This window comes from Mytilus edulis, chromosome 1 (genome assembly GCF_963676685.1).
Source record: "Mytilus edulis chromosome 1, xbMytEdul2.2, whole genome shotgun sequence".
Lineage (NCBI taxonomy): Eukaryota > Metazoa > Mollusca > Bivalvia > Mytilida > Mytilidae > Mytilus > Mytilus edulis.
The window spans coordinates 72,612,632-72,630,850 of NC_092344.1; the positions used below are offsets into that span (position 1 = coordinate 72,612,632).

Below are 18,219 nucleotides of genomic sequence, written 5' to 3' on the forward strand. Positions count from 1 at the left end.
TCAAACATGATGTGAGATGTTCTTGTCATGATTTCAGAAGTGAATTTTGCGTCTGCCTTTCCGTGTAATTCATGTTAACAAACACAAATACTTGTCATTACTAATGTGCAAGAGTTATAATCTATACTGAGCTCTTGAGATTGGTATTAGCTTTATAAATATAAATATTTTTAACTAGACGAGAACCATTGTAAGTCCTATTGAGATCATTTTTATACCAAATGTGATGAGCGCGGAATTGTAGACAAAACTTAGTGAATATGTGTTATAAAGCAACTCAATTTCAATATATTTATTACAGATATTGATGAATGCACATCCAACCCGTGTGAAAATGGTGCTACGTGTAATGATAAGGTCAATGGATATACGTGTACATGTTCTGCTGGGTTTACAGACACTCAGTGCGAGACAGGTAAACAAATTCATTCAATATTTGCAATTCATTACGTTAAGTTGGTATTTTATTTATCCTTGCTTTAAAATTTGTGTTTCATGTACGAATTTGCGCAGTGCAACAAAGTTCTAAAACGGGAACAGTTATACAATTGAAAAATGTTCTTGACATGATTCCAAAAAAAAAACCTCGTGTTTATGCTTTTCCGAATGTCTGCAAACCCTACTCATTAATGATAAGTTTGTTGTTATTAAAATATAGACAGAATAATCAATATATGTTAATCTATTCAAAAATTTCAGTCGCTCGAAACAGATTTCACCAATCAGATTATTATGTGATATTACAAATGCCCAACCCATGGTTAAATGAAAACAAATCTACGGCTGCCATGAATTATTTCGATTCTAATTGGACAAATTCGGTAGTTTTGTTAACCGTGAAGGCCCTCTACATACGATACTGTTTTGGCTGTTCCGTGTTACCCAATTTTGATAATATTAGTAGTTTTATATAATTCAATAAATATTGTTTTTTTTTAATCGCATTTTTCACTTACATATTTTCTTCCAATGTTATTTAATTCGTTTTGTTGCGTACAAGAAGTTTTAAAACGCCCGATATTTGCATTTGATTTTTTTGTTCTGTTTACGGAAACCTACTTGTGACGTCACCGTGTTTCGTTGCCATGCCAAGACAATAACATCATTTCGCGGATTTTAAGTTTGATGAAATTTTATCATGAAAAATAAATTGAAATAGACTGATTTGTTTATTGTGCTGTAAATAGAGATTAATATATTGTATCTGAATCTTGCCATACGTAAACTGGGTGTTTTGATGTCGAAATATGGGAATATCTGGTAAAATAAATAAGTTGGTCGTAACGCGGAACAGCCGCTTTTGTGTATTACTGCGTCTGCGCTAAAGGTAGACATATTGCGATTATACTGGTTGACGATAATAGGTAGTCATGTTAGAATTGCAAATAAGACTGGAATTATGAATAGAGCTATAGTAGTATTACTCAATAACCAATGCGATTTGTCCTATTTTACTGTAATGGGTAAATGGTCTTTATTCTTTTAGAATAAATGAGGCCGTCAGTTTTCTCGTTTTAATTGTTTTACATTGTCATTTCGGGGCCTTTTATAGCTGACTTTGCGGTATGGGCTTTGCTTATTGTTGAAGGCCGTGGGATGACCTATAGTTATTAATTTCTGTGTCATTTTTGTCTCTTGTGGAGAGTTGTCTCATTGGCAATCATACCACATCTTCTTTTATAAGTTTCAATGAGGTGTTGACTTTAAAGAAAATAAATATTCCAATATGGGGAGCTTATTACGTCATATGAATAGAGCCATAATGAATTACTCAATAAATCATAATCACTCTAAATGGATGACTACACAATGCGATTTGTCAGTGTAAACCATTTGCAATTAAAATTTTCTATTAGAAACACGTTTTGCAGGATCTCAATATGGACGACTTCAACTTCTTGTCTATCACTCAAAAGTAACAACCTCTTGTCTATGACTCAAAAGTTCGTCTGATGATGTAAACAATATCTACACACCTCTATTTTCGTTTCCTACCAAAATAATCCTCACAGAGAAATCAAATGAGACTATGCAAAGGACACAGAGGCATGATGATTAATTTTATTGTGGATGGAAGAGAAGCGACATACAAAATGGATTCTGTTAATTTGATAGTACAGATATATGACAAGTATATTAAACAAGTCGGGAAATATTGTTATGTCTGTTAAGTATCAATACAATACAAAATTTGGTAAGCGCAGAATAAAATTTAACTCTGAGTTCATGTGTTACATGTAATGACACAAGTATTCCAAAAATCAGTATTTTACTTACAGATATTGACGAATGCTCATCTAACCCATGTCAGAATGGCGCTACTTGTAATGACCAAATCAACGGATACGAATGTGCATGTGCTGCTGGATTCACTGACACAAACTGCGAGACAGGTAAACAAATTGATAAAACATTTGCAATTCGTTATTATTACGTGACTATAATTGACCTTACTGATAGTTATGTTTGAGGTACTTCCTTTGTCAGTGTAATATAATTCTAAATTGGAAAAAAATGTTGATTCTCATATAATATATGAGTGTTACTATATTTATTGAGAAACACCAAGGCAATATTTGAGAAGTATATATATAATCTAGATAATTATGAGACAAGTCATAATATCACTAGATAATAAGTGATAGACGCATATTTATACGAAATTGAAAAAAAACCATTTATATGTGTATTAACTGACGGCCTTAACAAACTTAACACATATTTTGGGAGATTTGTCAAAACCAAATCATGATTGATCCTTATATAAATACTCATTATGTTTACCATACTTGTAGAAAAAAAGGAAAATTAGATACCTGCCTTACCTGAGGAAATTTTACATACTGATATTTTGAAGCTTTTAAAGCGTTATTGGATACCAATTAATGATTCTTTGAAAAAAAGTTAAACGTAAAACAATTCTTTTAATAAATACCCATCATTAAATCATTATTAAAAATTACATCTTCATTTTACTGAGATAAAGCAATGACAATCGGAATTAGACCATAATCATGATGCAGTCAGGAATACGTGAACATGAAATTACTTTGACATTTCACGCAAGAAACTCCACTTATTGTCGTCACAACAACGGTACAGGGAGGTACGATGTGTTGATGATCACCCATGACCAGATAAAAAAAAAAGGTTTTGACATTGCAACTTCAATGATATCGAATATGTTCACAAATGATATCGGAAATGTTCCTTACGTCATAACTACAATCCCCTTCCTTTTCATGAATGTGACCTACCGAATTAGACTATTTACCGGATTTGTTATCACATAAGTAACACGACGGGTGCCACATGTCGAGCAGGATCTGCTTACCCTTCCGGAGCACCTGAGATCACCCCTAATTTTTGGTGGGGTTCGTGTTGCTTATTCTTTAGTTTTCTATGTTGTGTCATGTGTACTATTGTTTGTTTGTTTGTCTTTTCTCCATTTTTAGCCATGACATTGTCAGTTTATTTTCTATTTATGAGTTTGACTGTCCCTTTGGTATCTTTCGTCCCTCTTCTATAGATTTGATAAAGCAATGTCGTTTGCGAGACATCTTTTTGGCAGCAACGTCACCTCTATATCAAGCAGAAACAATTGTAAAACACACTTTCAAGTGTGGGACAGAGATCAAATCAGAAGGTACAAACCTACATTCCCATCAGAATTGGTTGACATTTCTGTCAATCATTTTGTGTTTGTTACAGGCAGTCATTGTTGTCAGCGGTGATACATCCATCGATATGGAGAAAATACAGGGTTTCAGTCACATGATTTGAACAATAAACATTACTTAATAAATGCAACTTATGAACTGCAAACTATTGTAGACAATTAAGTAATGCATGAATGGTTACAGTTATATTTTACAAGAATTATATATTTAAAAATGAGAATCGAAAGTATGGTTTTCACATGCTTTTCCAAAGTCAATTAATATATGATTATTTTTAACAGATATTGACGAATGCGCCTCTAATCCATGTAAGAATTGGGCTACTTGTAATGACCAAGTCAACGGATATAACTGTACATGTGCTGATGGATTCACTGACACACATTGTCAGACAGGTAAAAGACAAAAAACAAAACAAAAAACGTTTGCTATCCAACAATTCAAAGATCCTATATTCGAGAATGGTACGATGTCAATCGGTTTAGTACAAACATAATTGTCAAATAACAACTTTAATATAATAAGTTGTTCATGCAGGATATGTAATTATCAATTTTGCGCTTTCACATGAGAATATTCAAAAGAATATCGATGTTATATATCGATGATATATAAAGAATATGCGTTATCAAAACAGATACTTGCCATTTTTAATTCAGTGGAAGGCGTTTTCACTTTTGTTTTTATCTTTGATTATTTGAGAAAAAAATCACGGTAATATTTTACGTTAAGTATACTACTCAAAAAGTGTACAAAAGTACACCAATGTTAAAATAAAACAAGTCCAAAAAGTATTTGTACATATTTCATGTAACAGATATCCTTCATCAGTATGATACGATAATGTTAAATGAATTATGATTAAACTTACATAATCTTTATTTAAAACAAAATTACATGTATTATGCAATTATGCCACAGATATTGACGAATGTGCATCTAACCCATGTGAGAATGGAGCTACTTGTAGTGACCAAGTCAACGGATATAACTGTACATGTGCTGATGGGTTTACCGACACACACTGTCAGACAGGTAATTAAACACAAAATGGCGAATCATTTGAAATTTATTTTATTTTAGAAGCTTTATTTGATTTTACTATTTTAGGTACACAATTCTTCTGTATAAAATCAATCTGAATGCAAAATAAAAACAAAAGATCAATCTTATAAATGTGAATTTCTTTACAAATAAAAAAGTCTTTTTAAGTCATCGTATACATAGAGAAAAAAGTTCGAAAGCATCATTTACACTAGACCCCTCCCCGAAAAAAAACAATTGAAAAAAGGAAAATCAGACATAACAAAAAAAGTCAAAGTAATGACGACAAATCAAGGAGAAAACAAATTCTGCTGGTCTCATTTAATGAAGATATTAACACAAATTTTCAAGTGAAAGCATGATGTGCAGTATAGAAATGAAAATGTATGTTTTGTTTATAGACATAGACGACTGTGCCAACAATCCATGTCAGTACGGAACATGCAATGATCGAGTTAATGATTTTTATTGTGATTGTACAATCGTCCTCACAGGCAAAACATGTACAAACGTAAGTACACTAGATAAATAGAAGCGATGACATATAGTCAACAACTAGCTAATAAGTGAACTCAGACTACATGGATTGTTCACTGTTCGGATTACGCATCATGTTTAGCTCCTTTTAGAGTTCATGCGATAATCTATTGGTAACCTTAATTTGACTTCTTAATCGATGTGTGAGTTTCTAACATTAGTAAACCACTGTTGCCTTAATTTGCAACACCAGACCAGTAATCCAGAGTGTATGATCATTTTAAGAACTTATATTTTGGAACAGGCTCGAGGTTATCCATTGAAAAACGAAGTAAAATATAATAATTCTATATCATATACAACGAAAATTTAAACAAGTTGAACGATGATCTAATGCACGGTTATGATACTGACGCTACATGGTTTCGATAAGCAGTACGTTGATGACAGATGCATCATACGAGACAAGCCACAATGAAGCTGGTTTTCAAATTCCTTGACCAAATTCGTAAAAAAAATCATACATGGGCGTTATGTGTTAGAATTTGCTAAGCAGGGATATTATTAGCGAGTTAAACAGGTCACATGGTATAGTATGGAAGTATTCAGCTTAGTTCTAAATCTCATAAAACTATGATGAGAAGTTCCTTTAATAAATATTATGGAAGATACACGTAAACGTAATAAAACAAATATTATGATATTCAGTATGAAAACTATACAAAGTAATTTTTCTTTTTCTTTTGATGGTGTTACATTAGAACCAGTTCATACGCATAAGTATCTTGATGTCATATTTAGTAGTGATTGTAAATGGAGTAAGCATGTTGATAAGCTGATAGAAAAAACTTCGAAGCAGCATAATGTTTTACGAAAAGTAAAATTTGGAAAAAAGATATATGACCTTTATTCGGCAAATTTTGGAGTATTCATCAGAAGTATGGGGTAACTATGGACAAGTAAATTCTGATCGGTTGGAAAATATCCAAATCGAGGCTGCTTGAATAGTTTCGGAATTAACAAGCTACGCTAGCCGTAACAGTGTCTTTTTAGAGACGGGATGGGAAGAATTAAGCGTCAGACGTGAGGTTAAAAAATCATCTTTGTTGTATAAGATTATTAATAACTAAGAGCCGGATAATTTACACGATTTGGTTCCGGATTTTGTATCAAATATTTGTAATTAAATTTGCGAAACAGTCAAAATATTACTATTCCCGTAAATCGTTCATCAGCTTATCAACAGTCTTATTTTCCGTCATCTATTGCATTGTGGAATTCTTGAGACTCAAGTATAAGACATATTCTTTCATTTTCCTTTGAAAAATCAAATTTGCATAAACTATACTATAGAAATAATAAATCCCTGAGATATTGTTCTTTAGGAGACCGTTTGTATTCTGTTTTACACACACGACTGCGTAGCAGATGTACCGCACTGCATGCTGACTTGTTCAAAGTAATTTTGATACAAAATGCAAATTGTTTATGTGGTTTTATCAATGAAAATGTTGAACACTATCTACTATATTGTATTAATTTTTGGTGATGATGCTTTAAGTACTGAAGAAAATGATAATATTTGTTTATTTGTTCAAAAGTATATTAAAGTATATAAAAACATCAAACGTTTTTCTCTGCATTGACAACCTAAATTCTGTTTACAACAAATGTGATAAAGATATTTCTATATACATGTAATGGCAATAATCGAATGATCTTGATGAATAACTACTGTTAACCTGGGGTCACACATTCACGATTTTTACTGCCGTCCTTGACAGGTCCATTCCCGATTAAAATTTGTAAAAAGTCAGATCAAGATCCTGTGAATCGTGGATGGAAATTCAAACTTTAATTAAAATCACGACAACAATCAGATATTGGTCAGGAAGCGTCGATATTCAACCGTTTCCAAGCAAATTTATCCCGAAAATCCCGCTCTCAATCCGCTTCCAATCCAATTTGTATCTTTCGCCTGGTAAAATTCGACCGAGTATGTCACGACTGCGTCCCGATTCTACCGAATGTAATCCGACAGAGATCAGACAGTGACCAGACAGTGAACCGACGCTGACGGACGTTATCCGTTCAAAAACTGTCGGCATACTCGGGATGATCAGGTACTGTCGGAACGTAATCCTATCACTGTCCACTCTATCGCATTGCAAACGACTTTGTCTGATCTCTGTCGTATTGTATTCTGTAATTGTCACGACTTTGACGTGGGTATCATTGACGAATTTCGTATTAACAAAAAAACAAAGAAAAACAGCAATGAAAAATTTCTCCAGATCATTCCCGTTCCACAGGACACCGCCCAGAATACACAGAACATTGTTAGGATTTTGATTCGATACAGCAGAATCTGTCACGACATAGGCACGATTGTAATCCGACTAGACAAAATCGTCTGAGTTTCCCCGAATATTACGGGACCCACCTAATTGTCGGAGTGCTTCGCCGAACTATTCGGACCCTTCCCGACCCGTAGGAATCTGTTTCGAACTAAAACGAATGCGTTCAGACAATGATAGGACATTCCAGATAATGGAGGATAGTAATCCAACTTTTTCACTTTTCGTGTCGTATCGCTGTCTGATCTCAAACGGGAGCAATAATCGGCAATGTGTGAACCCCGCATTATGTTATGTTATCAATAACTATACAAAGGATTTTAACGAAAGAATATTAAGATTAAACTTGGATAATATATTAAAAGATCTCACGCATTATTATGAGAAACACACAGACACATTAAAGTTATGTCAAGACAAAAAAAAAAAGGATTGGCGCAAAGGTAATTCAACTAACAGTTCGGTGTGTTTGTGTTTTTATTATACTGTAAAAAAATGCACTCGATTAAAATCCATACCGTTAAGTTTTCTTTTGTGTTCATGTCTTTATTCTTAAATTATTTGTTAGTATGATTTTAGTATGTGTTAGGAGAAGACGTTACTTAGTTGTAACACTTGTGTCTAATCCATTTGTCATTTTGAACAATAAAATATGTTTAAACTAAACTAAACGTAAACGTGGGTTAACCAGTATGCCCATATCCTGTACATCGGTTGTAATATTAAAGAACAAGGAATATATAGCTTTGATTTATATGAACTGTTAAAGGAAATACAGGGTATTCAAGTGCATACACAAATAGAAGGCAGCAAACGTAGCGCACATGTATCTATTTATTAGTAATCCTCAAGAATTTTCAGATATCGCTATGAGTACGCTATATGCCAACAAATGTCCTGTCTTTTTGTTTTAAGAAAAGTTTGAATTCTTCATAACAAAATTTGAAAACAGAATGTACTAGTAATGTATTTATTTAAGACACTCACAACAATATTATTTTCTGTCATTAAAAATATACTATTAATCTATTTGTAGTTTCATCATGGTTTTTTTGAAATGTAAGTACTTTGAATATATACAGTAGTATTGACTTCTTAAAAATATTTCAGAAAGAAAAAAATCTACATTTAAAAAAAAAAAACTTATCATTTACAAAACGCTTGTTTAGATTTTAGTTTCATCGAATTCTTTTTTCTTTTTTATATATACATGAAATGTTTGATAACTATGAGATTTTTAAAAAGATGAAAACAAAACTATCAGATTGCTACTAGTATATCTGATGTTGACACAAATTGTCTTTAAATTACTTGTAAACGGAGGTGTAAGCTGGAATTTAGAGATTGTCAAGTATTTTTGTCAACATATTACTTCATATGCATATGATATGTGTGGTATGTGATATGCGTTAAAGTCTTTGCTTGTACAATAATAAACGTGCGTACACTATAATCTTATAACATTTGTTTTTGCATTTTTCAGGTGTAAACGAGACAATGAAAAGAAAAAAGTTAAACCACTGAAAATAAATGTTAAACCAAAACTACTAGATTTGGCATGGATATGACAGATGGTTATCAGTGTTCGTTATAACAAATATTACGGCAAATGAGTGATATAAAAATAATCTGATGTATATGTATCATTTTCAACAGGAGCACCGAAAACTTGTTAAATGTTTGAATAGCCTACAACTTAACTAGATTCTTTGCACTATGACTGATGTGATACATTTACAAAATGTATTGACTACAACTGTTTCATACTTTTTAATGATTGTTTCATTTTTCATCATTTTGTTTTATGCAAACAAATCTATAATTCCTTGTATCCTGTTCTTTTGGTACACGAGCTGAAATCTTCTTTTTGTAAGTTTATTTTGTTTACATCGTTGACCACCACATATGATATTTACATTAAATTTTGTTTTGATGGTTTTTGTTTAAATATTCATAGGCTTCATTATATCGTTGTCATAGAAATCATGTTCAGTCGCCTTATTAAAATGATGGAAACCAAGTTAACTGTCTATAAATTGAAAATCGTCATCAATGCAATAAATCACTTCAATGTAAGCCAGCAATAGTTGTAGATACGTCATGTATAAGTGTGATATTGTACTTGAATACAACCACTTTCTACTGTTATTTGAATGTCATATTGGTCATTTTGAAAGAATTTTATGGGGATAATGCATAGTACGAATTTTATTTGGTTAACGCAAAATGAAAAAGATTGTACCAATTACAAAGTTACCATTTAAACATTATATTATGACGTTTACACTAATTGTCATATGTTGTTGTATATATATATTTGTTGCAATAACGTAGATTTCTTTATCAGAAATTATCGTTATATCGTTGATTTTTTTCTAATTCATCAATAAAATCGAGTTTTGTGTTTTGTATGTGTTTTTGCTTTTCATAATATTGTAAATCTTTTAGTTTTTTTTCTTCATTTTGTGCAATGTTGTCAGTTTGTTATATGTCCTTTGGTATCTTGCATCTATCTTTCGTAATAAGGAAAATATATATTTTAATTGAAAGAAAATCAAATCAGCAAATTGAAATTTTGGTCTCGTACGTTGGTTACGAAAGTTAATCCAAAACAGACGTGACTTGCGCATGGAAATCAATTTAATTGCCCAAAGTTCAGTAGTCATATGCACATTCCGAAACCGTAATAGTTGTAGACATAAAAATTTAAATCACAAAAATACGTAACTCCTAGGAAAATTCAAAACGAAAAGTCCCTAAACAAATGGCAAAATCAAATGATAAAACACATCAAACGAATGGACAACAACTGTCATATTCCTGACCTGGTACACGAATTTTCAAATCAAAATGATGGATTGAACCTGGTTTTATAGCGCTTACAGACTGGTTTCAATTTTTTTATTCACAATTAACAAAATCATGATAATTTCTTCGTCAATTGGTCTCTTGTGGAGATTACTCTCATTGGCAATCATACCACATAATTATCCTAATTTTTATAAAAAGAGCTCTACGAAACACTCCATTGTATTGAGGCGCTAGAGTCGTTTTTACTCTAGAAGATTGAATCTATTAATAAACACTAATTTCTCATATAGAAGTTCTCTTTACCAAAAGTTACTCCTAACGTACAGAAACAAATATTTAAGAACAGTTTAGTAATCAATCTGAAAGATGGCTCTTGTAGATAATGAAAAATATTAAAGGGAAATATGAGATAAACAAGATTACAGTACACCTAATATAAAAGTTATTTTTGTAGGAGTTTTAAAGCAAATTTATTAAGAAATATGCAATTTTTGTTAAACAAACGAGTGTTTTTTTTAGTGTAACGAAAGTTCAAATTCAGTTAAATTGAAATTATAATAATATTATTGATGGCCAAACGGGCACACAGTGTATTCAATTATCTGAACTCAAAAGAAGAGTGAGACCTGGTGTGACGACAAGGTCAGGATATATGCTATTACCTACTTTTTGTGTCGTGATATTAATGTATAGTTTCCTGTAAAGATATTGAATCGACTTGCAGAAAAAAACAACACACCGAAAACAATAGAAATCTATAGCCTTTATAATTAAGAATTTATCACCATTTTGACAAAGGAGGCACCAATACATTTTCTGCAACATACAGACTAGTCAGTATTATTTGTGATGTAGCTCTTTTCCGTCTTTTCAAACCAGTAAGATCGGAACCTTTACATGAGGAAAAGAGGAGATTCCTTCCTGTTGATTTTGCCAATAGAGGAATTGATGCAATCAATATCTGCAACGTTCTACATCACAAGGAGGTAACATCTAAAATTCCTATTTATTTTCAAAATCAGTCTGTTCCTATTGTATCCTACAGTTACACCAAAACCATTGCCCCAAAAATATTTAACTATAAACAAGTATTGCAGGACCTTGACTTAGAACAATACCTAAAACAACCTCCGACATGTGACTGTTCCCACTCGCCTTATAATTACAGCCCCTCTGGTCATGTTATAACTGGGGATCTAAACATAATTCAACATGAAAATCTCCGAAAGGTGATTTCTCATGGTCCTAAGTTTAGAGAACCCCAACACATCAATTGGAACCATAACTTCAAAATAATTATGGGTTCCATTGAGGACTACGCCAGAGCATGAGCTAAGCGAGAAGAAGTTGAACTGGACACTTTGTCAGAATGGGTTAAAACTATCAGGTCTCTGATAAATCGTCGCGTTCACAAGTTGAAAAACTGTGTGAACGATCGACCAAAGTACGTTTTCAGAGACAAAGAGGCCATGAAATGTCTATCAACTCTTCATGATAAGTATGTTGTTGTTCCTGCAGACAAAGCTTCAAATAATATTGTCTTTGTATGTAAATCGTATTACTACGAATGTCTTGTAAAAGAATTGGGTATAAAGGAGCACTCAGGTAATCCCACATACAAAGACATATCATTTGACAAGGATGAGATTTTAGCAAATCATAAGTCCTTCATGGCTTCAATAAACATTGCATTGAACACCAAATCGGAGGACTTACCTTGTTTGTATTGGATACCAAAGCTTCATAAAATTCCGTACAAACAACGGTATATTGCTGGCTCATCTTCATGTTCTACTAAAGAATTGTCCATTAGATTGACTAAAATTCTGTCCGCAGTGAAAGAGGGTCTTCAGAAATACTGTGAAACTGTTTACTCGCGTAGTGGTATTAACCATATGTGGATTCTTAAAAATTCTAAAGAACTTCTAGACAATTTTAAATCTCAGTCTTTTTCTGAAATTAGTTCCATCAAAACTTTTGATTTTTCAACCCTGTATACCACCATTCCCCATGTGAAATTGAAAAATCGCCTAAAAGAAATAATCCACAATGCCTTTCAACATAAAAATGGTAGCATACGCTTTAAATTTATTACTTTGGGATTTCATAAGGCATATTTCGTAAATAGTGACAAACAAAAAGGTAAAATATGCTACACAGAAGAACAAGTGGTCAGTATGCTGGAGTTTCTTATCGACAACATATTTGTTGAGTTTGGAGGTAGACTTTTCCAACAAATTGTCGGCATTCCTATGGGAACAAACTGTGCGCCTCTTCTTGCCGACCTCTTCTTATTTTCATATGAATCGGAGTTCCTCCAGACACTTGTAAAAAACAAGAGAATCAAAGAAGCCAGATTATTTAATTTCACTTTCAGATATATTGATGATGTTCCATAAACAATCCGAACTTTTCTGATTGGGTTCCATTAATATATCCCCCAGAACTAGAGATTAAAGAAACAACAGACACGGCTTCCTCCGCCTCATTTTTAGACTTATATCTCGAATTTGACTTACACAGTCATCTCAGTACCAGAATCTATGACAAACGAGACGATTTTAATTTTGAAATCATAAATTTTCCCCACCTTAGTAGCAATATACCAACTTCACCTGCATATGGGATATATATTTCCCAACTTATTCGATATTCAAGAGCTTGCAGCTCCTACTCAGACTTTGTAATACGTCATCAGTGTCTGAGTAGAAAGTTGATGAAACAGGGGTATGTCAAAGAACGTCTCGTTCTTTTTCTAAAAAAGTTCATCGGAAGGTACCAAGACCTTGTTCATAAATATTCCATCTCAACTTCTCAAATAATACACGATGGTCTTGATGTATAGATTCTTCGTACTGATGTTGTTTTTCATCTTAACAACATGTTTTATAGTTCTTTCATTTGTCTTTGATCTATTATTAATATTACTTTTACTGTTGAATGGTTTCATGTGATATCCGTTTCACGTGGCTCGGTACTTATACATCTCGTCAATGTGTTTGTATTGGCTTTCATTTTTTTGTGGTTTGTTTTGTATTTGCGACTTTTTGTATTTCTTTTGTTCTTATAACGTGACTCTGTACTTTAAAAGATCCCGTCAGTATGATATTGTTCTATTATATGTCATTATGATATATATTTCTATTATGAATTACAATATACGTGAACCACAAACGTCAAAATCATTCAATCACGTAGTGGTATTAACTATTTTTGGATTCTTATAAATTCTATATATAACTTTTGGACTAGTTTAAATCTCGGTCTATTTCTTAAATTTATTCTTACATACTTTTGATTTTTTAACCGTATATGCTAACATTCCCATGAAAATTTTAAAATTGTTTGTTCGCACATTGAACGACAAATTTATGTGACGTATAAAATTTTCTGACGTCAGACACTCAATAAATGTGTTCGTAGATAGTAGATGTTTTTGTGTACTGTTAAATTGTTCCTTTTAAAATTGTTAAACGATGATGACTGATGTACCCATATTTTGACTATTATATTTATTGTGTCTGTTTATTTAACGCATCAATGTAAAAATATCGGAAATTGATGAGACTGTCATTAAAGTGAGAGGGTTAGCGCTATAGAACCAGGTTTAATCCACCATTTTCTACATTTGAAAATGCCTGTACCAAGTCAGGAATATGACAGTTTTTGTCCATTCGTTTTTGATGCGTTTTGTTATTTGATTTTGCCATGTGATTATGAACTTTCCCAATTGATCTTCCTCTAAGTTCAGTATTTTTGTGATTTTACTTTTTTTTGACAAACTTCATGAAATTAGCAACAATGAAATTAATTCAATTTTATGCGAAAACGAAAACGGTAACATTTGAATAAAGACAAAAACATGTTTCAATTTTACTATATATCATTAGAAGGTCTCCAGAATGAAAACAAAAAGCAGTCAGGAATCCAGTAAAAGAGCATACTTTAGTTGCTAATGTCATAATTTGACTTACATAACAACAATACCACGGATCATTTTGTGCTATCATTATATCGAAGATAATGTATGCGTTAGCATCCTATTTTTAAAAACAAATTGTTTGTCTTCACATCAGATTATCACAGTTCAATTTTTAAATTTATGTTCTATTTAAAAAATGATGTTAATGAGGGAAAAAAGAAAAGGATAAACTTGGCGACACCAGCAGCAGTATAAACTATATCAAACTCTATATTGAAAGATATATTGTCAAGTTATAAGGTATTCGAAAATTATAAATATATAATCTTGGTAAACTTACTTCAGACGCCATATCATTTAATCTTACGAAATGAAAGCATATGATGGAATTAAGTAATTCGTTTTTCATCCAATAAAAAGTTAGCATGTGCTTGATATTAACATCTATCGTTAATTTTAACAAAATGATTTTAGCTCTATATACATAAAATCTGTAATCTGTTTTTATACTCATGATAATTATCTGTATGCATTACTATACGCATGGAAGCGTTAACAATTGTTAATAATTAATGACTGATTTATCTAAAGCATAACAGTTGAAATGTTTCAATAACACTATGTTATAGCCTTTCTCATTTGTTGGTCGTAAAAAACCCTTTGAGCGCGGAGTCTGGTATCACTATAGATTTGCATACACCGAGTCGTTTTCTAAAAACTCTTTAATACACCTGTAGCAATATTCATACTGATCCTGTCAAAAAGAAACATGCAGTCATTTAAGAAACAACATTTAAATGATTCAGACAGTCGGAAATATCATTGACCTCATAGGAGTTGGAAAATTTATAGAATTGGATATAGTAAATATCGAAATTTATAACCAAAACTAAACGTTTGCTTGTGCTTTTATTTTCAAATAATGCATATATACAAGTGTCTCTGAACAAAAGATTTTGTACCTTGAGAATGTACTGATTATAAAGCTCTTTATTTGTTTTTCTTCAACTGTTGTGAGTCAAGTGTTACTGATGAAAATTCAATAGATGAAACATGCGATTGGCATACTTCATAATGATCCTTGTAGGTTTAAAAAAAAAACATAACATTTGTGATAGATTTTTACTAAATTTTAGCCTTAAACATTCTCAAAAATTAGATGCACGATTTTATTTTGCTGTTTTTTGAAAGATCACACCTAAATCTGAATCATTCACCAAAATAAAACATTGGACAATTCATAGTGAAACTAGACCAATGTACCTATTTAACTATAAAACAGATCTGACGTACATTTAATGCATTGTTGAAAAAAAGAAGGACGGAATTCTTATAATTTTGTTGTCTTTTCCCCCTTGGTTAGTAAGGGATTACTCTGTATGCAAAGCATGTCAAATCACACACAATAAACACCATGATAAGTATTACGTCCAGTATGTTTCTTAGAGGTGAATAAATACAGTATGGAAAAACTTTAAAGCTTACATTAAAAAAAATCTAAAATTAAGGATTTTGAACATGTTAAAGGGGTAAATTGGATGCTATGTTTGTTGACATATGTTTTTGTTTCACTTAGTGCTGTTCTTTGGGTTTTTTTCTTTAATTTTAATTGCTTCCCTCGGTTTTAGTTAGTTTTATTTGTTATCTCTCAGTCGACTGAATTTTGAATACCGGTATACTACTGGTGCCTTTACTTGCTTTCGTTATATATTTGTAAACAACTTGCATTTTCTAAATAATATATACTCAAACGAAACTTACAAATTCCGTGAAAAATTCGGGTCGTCTAACTTGCATTGTTCTAACAACTTGGAAAACATCAATTTCATCGTCTATCTCCATTTTTTCCAAGATAAGTTTCAAGGCAATAAACACCCCACTTTTACTGCAACCATCACTAAAAAAAGTACGGGGTTGTTTCATGTTTAATTAACAATGTCATGACCGTATAATTGATTAAGTAACAATAACTAAAAATTAATGGTCTAATAAACATGGCAATAACATTTAAACCTATCGGATGAGAAAGGATTACCATTTCAGTAGTCGAAAATAAAAATAATAATCTTAAATAACAAAAACGATAGTATTCCTACGGCAACGTACCAGGTCTATTATTTAAACAGATTTTTTATTTGAATGTTCTATGCACTTTTCAAGAAAGCCAATATCAAATTCAATGTTAAAATTAGCTTTTAGTCTAAGTTAAAACAGTTATTCTCTATGCAATAAATGATAATTTGTTTTTGAAAAAGATTCTATCAGATAAAATTAGCATATAACAAGATGTCTGAACAGTACTCATTACTATTTTATGATTTTAAACTCTAAAAAAGTAAACAATTTAAATATACAAATATGATTCATTTGTGTATTTTTTGGTCCTTAATATGTTTGGCGTGTATTCAGAACATCATGGGAACAAAACACTTACATACTATCATCTTGATAAACATACAAATTCCAAATGTGTTGTGTTAGCAGTGATGCAGACATCTTCTTCATGTTCTTTGTGATTAACGTACGAATGACATATTATATTGCATAGACGAATACATGATGCAACAGAATATCCATTGCCACATTGTATGAATGATATTCATATGTTATAGACTCACCTACACACAACAGTAATTGGACATTTCTTTATTTTCCAGTACTCTGTTACTTTTTTCAGCAGGTCAAGTAAAACATTTGATGGAAGCATTGCATCATTGTTCACTTTACTTGTGGTAAAAACAGTTATTGTCATCGGATTCTTTTCCTGTAGAAAAATAAACCCACGATGTATTATCACATAAGTTAAATTGTTGAAAGAAAATCGCTTAAAGACCAATATTTTAAATAGAAAAGACGACGTTTACACTGTTTATTCGCCTTGTTTTTTTTGGTTGATGTGAAAAGTAAAGTCATAAAATTACTGAAGTCCGATGAAAAATTGTCATATGTCTGACGTGGAACATCTTGCATTTTCTTAAGTAGATTAAATCTTGTTTTATAGCTAGCTAAACCTATTACTTGAATGAGAGTCGCATAAAATTCTGAGATATTGACAATGATGTGTGAATAGAGGATTCTTTTTTATCCATGTTATCTCCTCAATCATTTTATGTGTTATCATGAAAGTCACATAAAGTTTTTCGTGTTTATATGCTGCGTTGTGTTGAATTATGGATGTTTGTTTGTCCCTTTGTGTTTTTAAATTTCATATGATAACATCGACGTCTAATCCTTTTCTTTTTACGAAGTTACTTTCAAAAAGAGGGACGAAAGATACCAGAGGGACAATCAAACTCATAAATCTAAAACAAACTGACAACGCCAATGGCTAAAAATGAAAAAGTCAAACAAACAACAGCACACATGACACAACATAGAAAACTAAAGACTAAACAACACGAACCCCACCAAAAACTAGGGGTGATCTCAGGTGCTCCGGAAGGGTAAGCAGATCCTGCTCCACATGTGGCACCCGTCATGTTGCTTATGTGATGACACATCCGGTAAATAGTCTAATCGCAGTAGGTCACATTCATGAACGGGAAGGGGATTGTAGTTACGACGTAAGGAACATATCCGATATCATTTGTGAAACGGTTATTCCATAACGGTCAACCAACTCGTGATGGCGTCCGTAAAATTTACGAAGGGAAGATTTCAACTTCACCATTTATAAACTCTTGGTTTAATAGCTTTCTTGTGAGCAGCAATCCTCTATCAAGAAAATCATGATAGGAAATGCAAGCACGGGAATATCGGATCAATTGGGAGATATATACACCGTATGCAAGTCCTGCTGGAATGTTGCTACTTAGTAATGGAAAGTTCACAATTGGAAAGCTGAAATCATCTCTTTTGTCGTAAAGCTTTGTTTTCAAATTCTTTATCTCTAGCTCGATGGGATAGATGCGTTCCACATAGTCAACAA

General features: G+C 32.1%; 2 protein-coding genes across 2 annotated transcripts in view; one reads left to right on the forward strand and one right to left on the reverse strand.

The window, feature by feature from the left end:
- Positions 1–9,126, forward strand: part of LOC139482625 (fibropellin-1-like) — a 56,312-nt gene extending 47,186 nt beyond the window's left edge. Inside the window, exons 21-27 of the mRNA XM_071266594.1 lie at positions 302–415; positions 2,280–2,393; positions 3,962–4,075; positions 4,602–4,715; positions 5,126–5,235; positions 8,595–8,617; positions 9,042–9,126. Coding sequence (XP_071122695.1) covers positions 302–415; positions 2,280–2,393; positions 3,962–4,075; positions 4,602–4,715; positions 5,126–5,235; positions 8,595–8,617; positions 9,042–9,126 — 674 coding nt within the window. The remainder of the gene's footprint in view (positions 1–301; positions 416–2,279; positions 2,394–3,961; positions 4,076–4,601; positions 4,716–5,125; positions 5,236–8,594; positions 8,618–9,041) is intronic.
- A 5,021-nt stretch (positions 9,127–14,147) lies between these two features.
- LOC139482671 (receptor-type tyrosine-protein phosphatase epsilon-like) overlaps positions 14,148–18,219 on the reverse strand; it is a 38,680-nt gene continuing 34,608 nt past the window's right edge. Inside the window, exons 24-26 of the mRNA XM_071266728.1 lie at positions 16,910–17,055; positions 16,053–16,188; positions 14,148–15,045 (exon numbers count right to left, since the gene is read on the reverse strand). Of these exons, the coding sequence (XP_071122829.1) occupies positions 14,974–15,045; positions 16,053–16,188; positions 16,910–17,055 (354 nt within the window). The 3' untranslated portion in view covers positions 14,148–14,973. The remainder of the gene's footprint in view (positions 15,046–16,052; positions 16,189–16,909; positions 17,056–18,219) is intronic.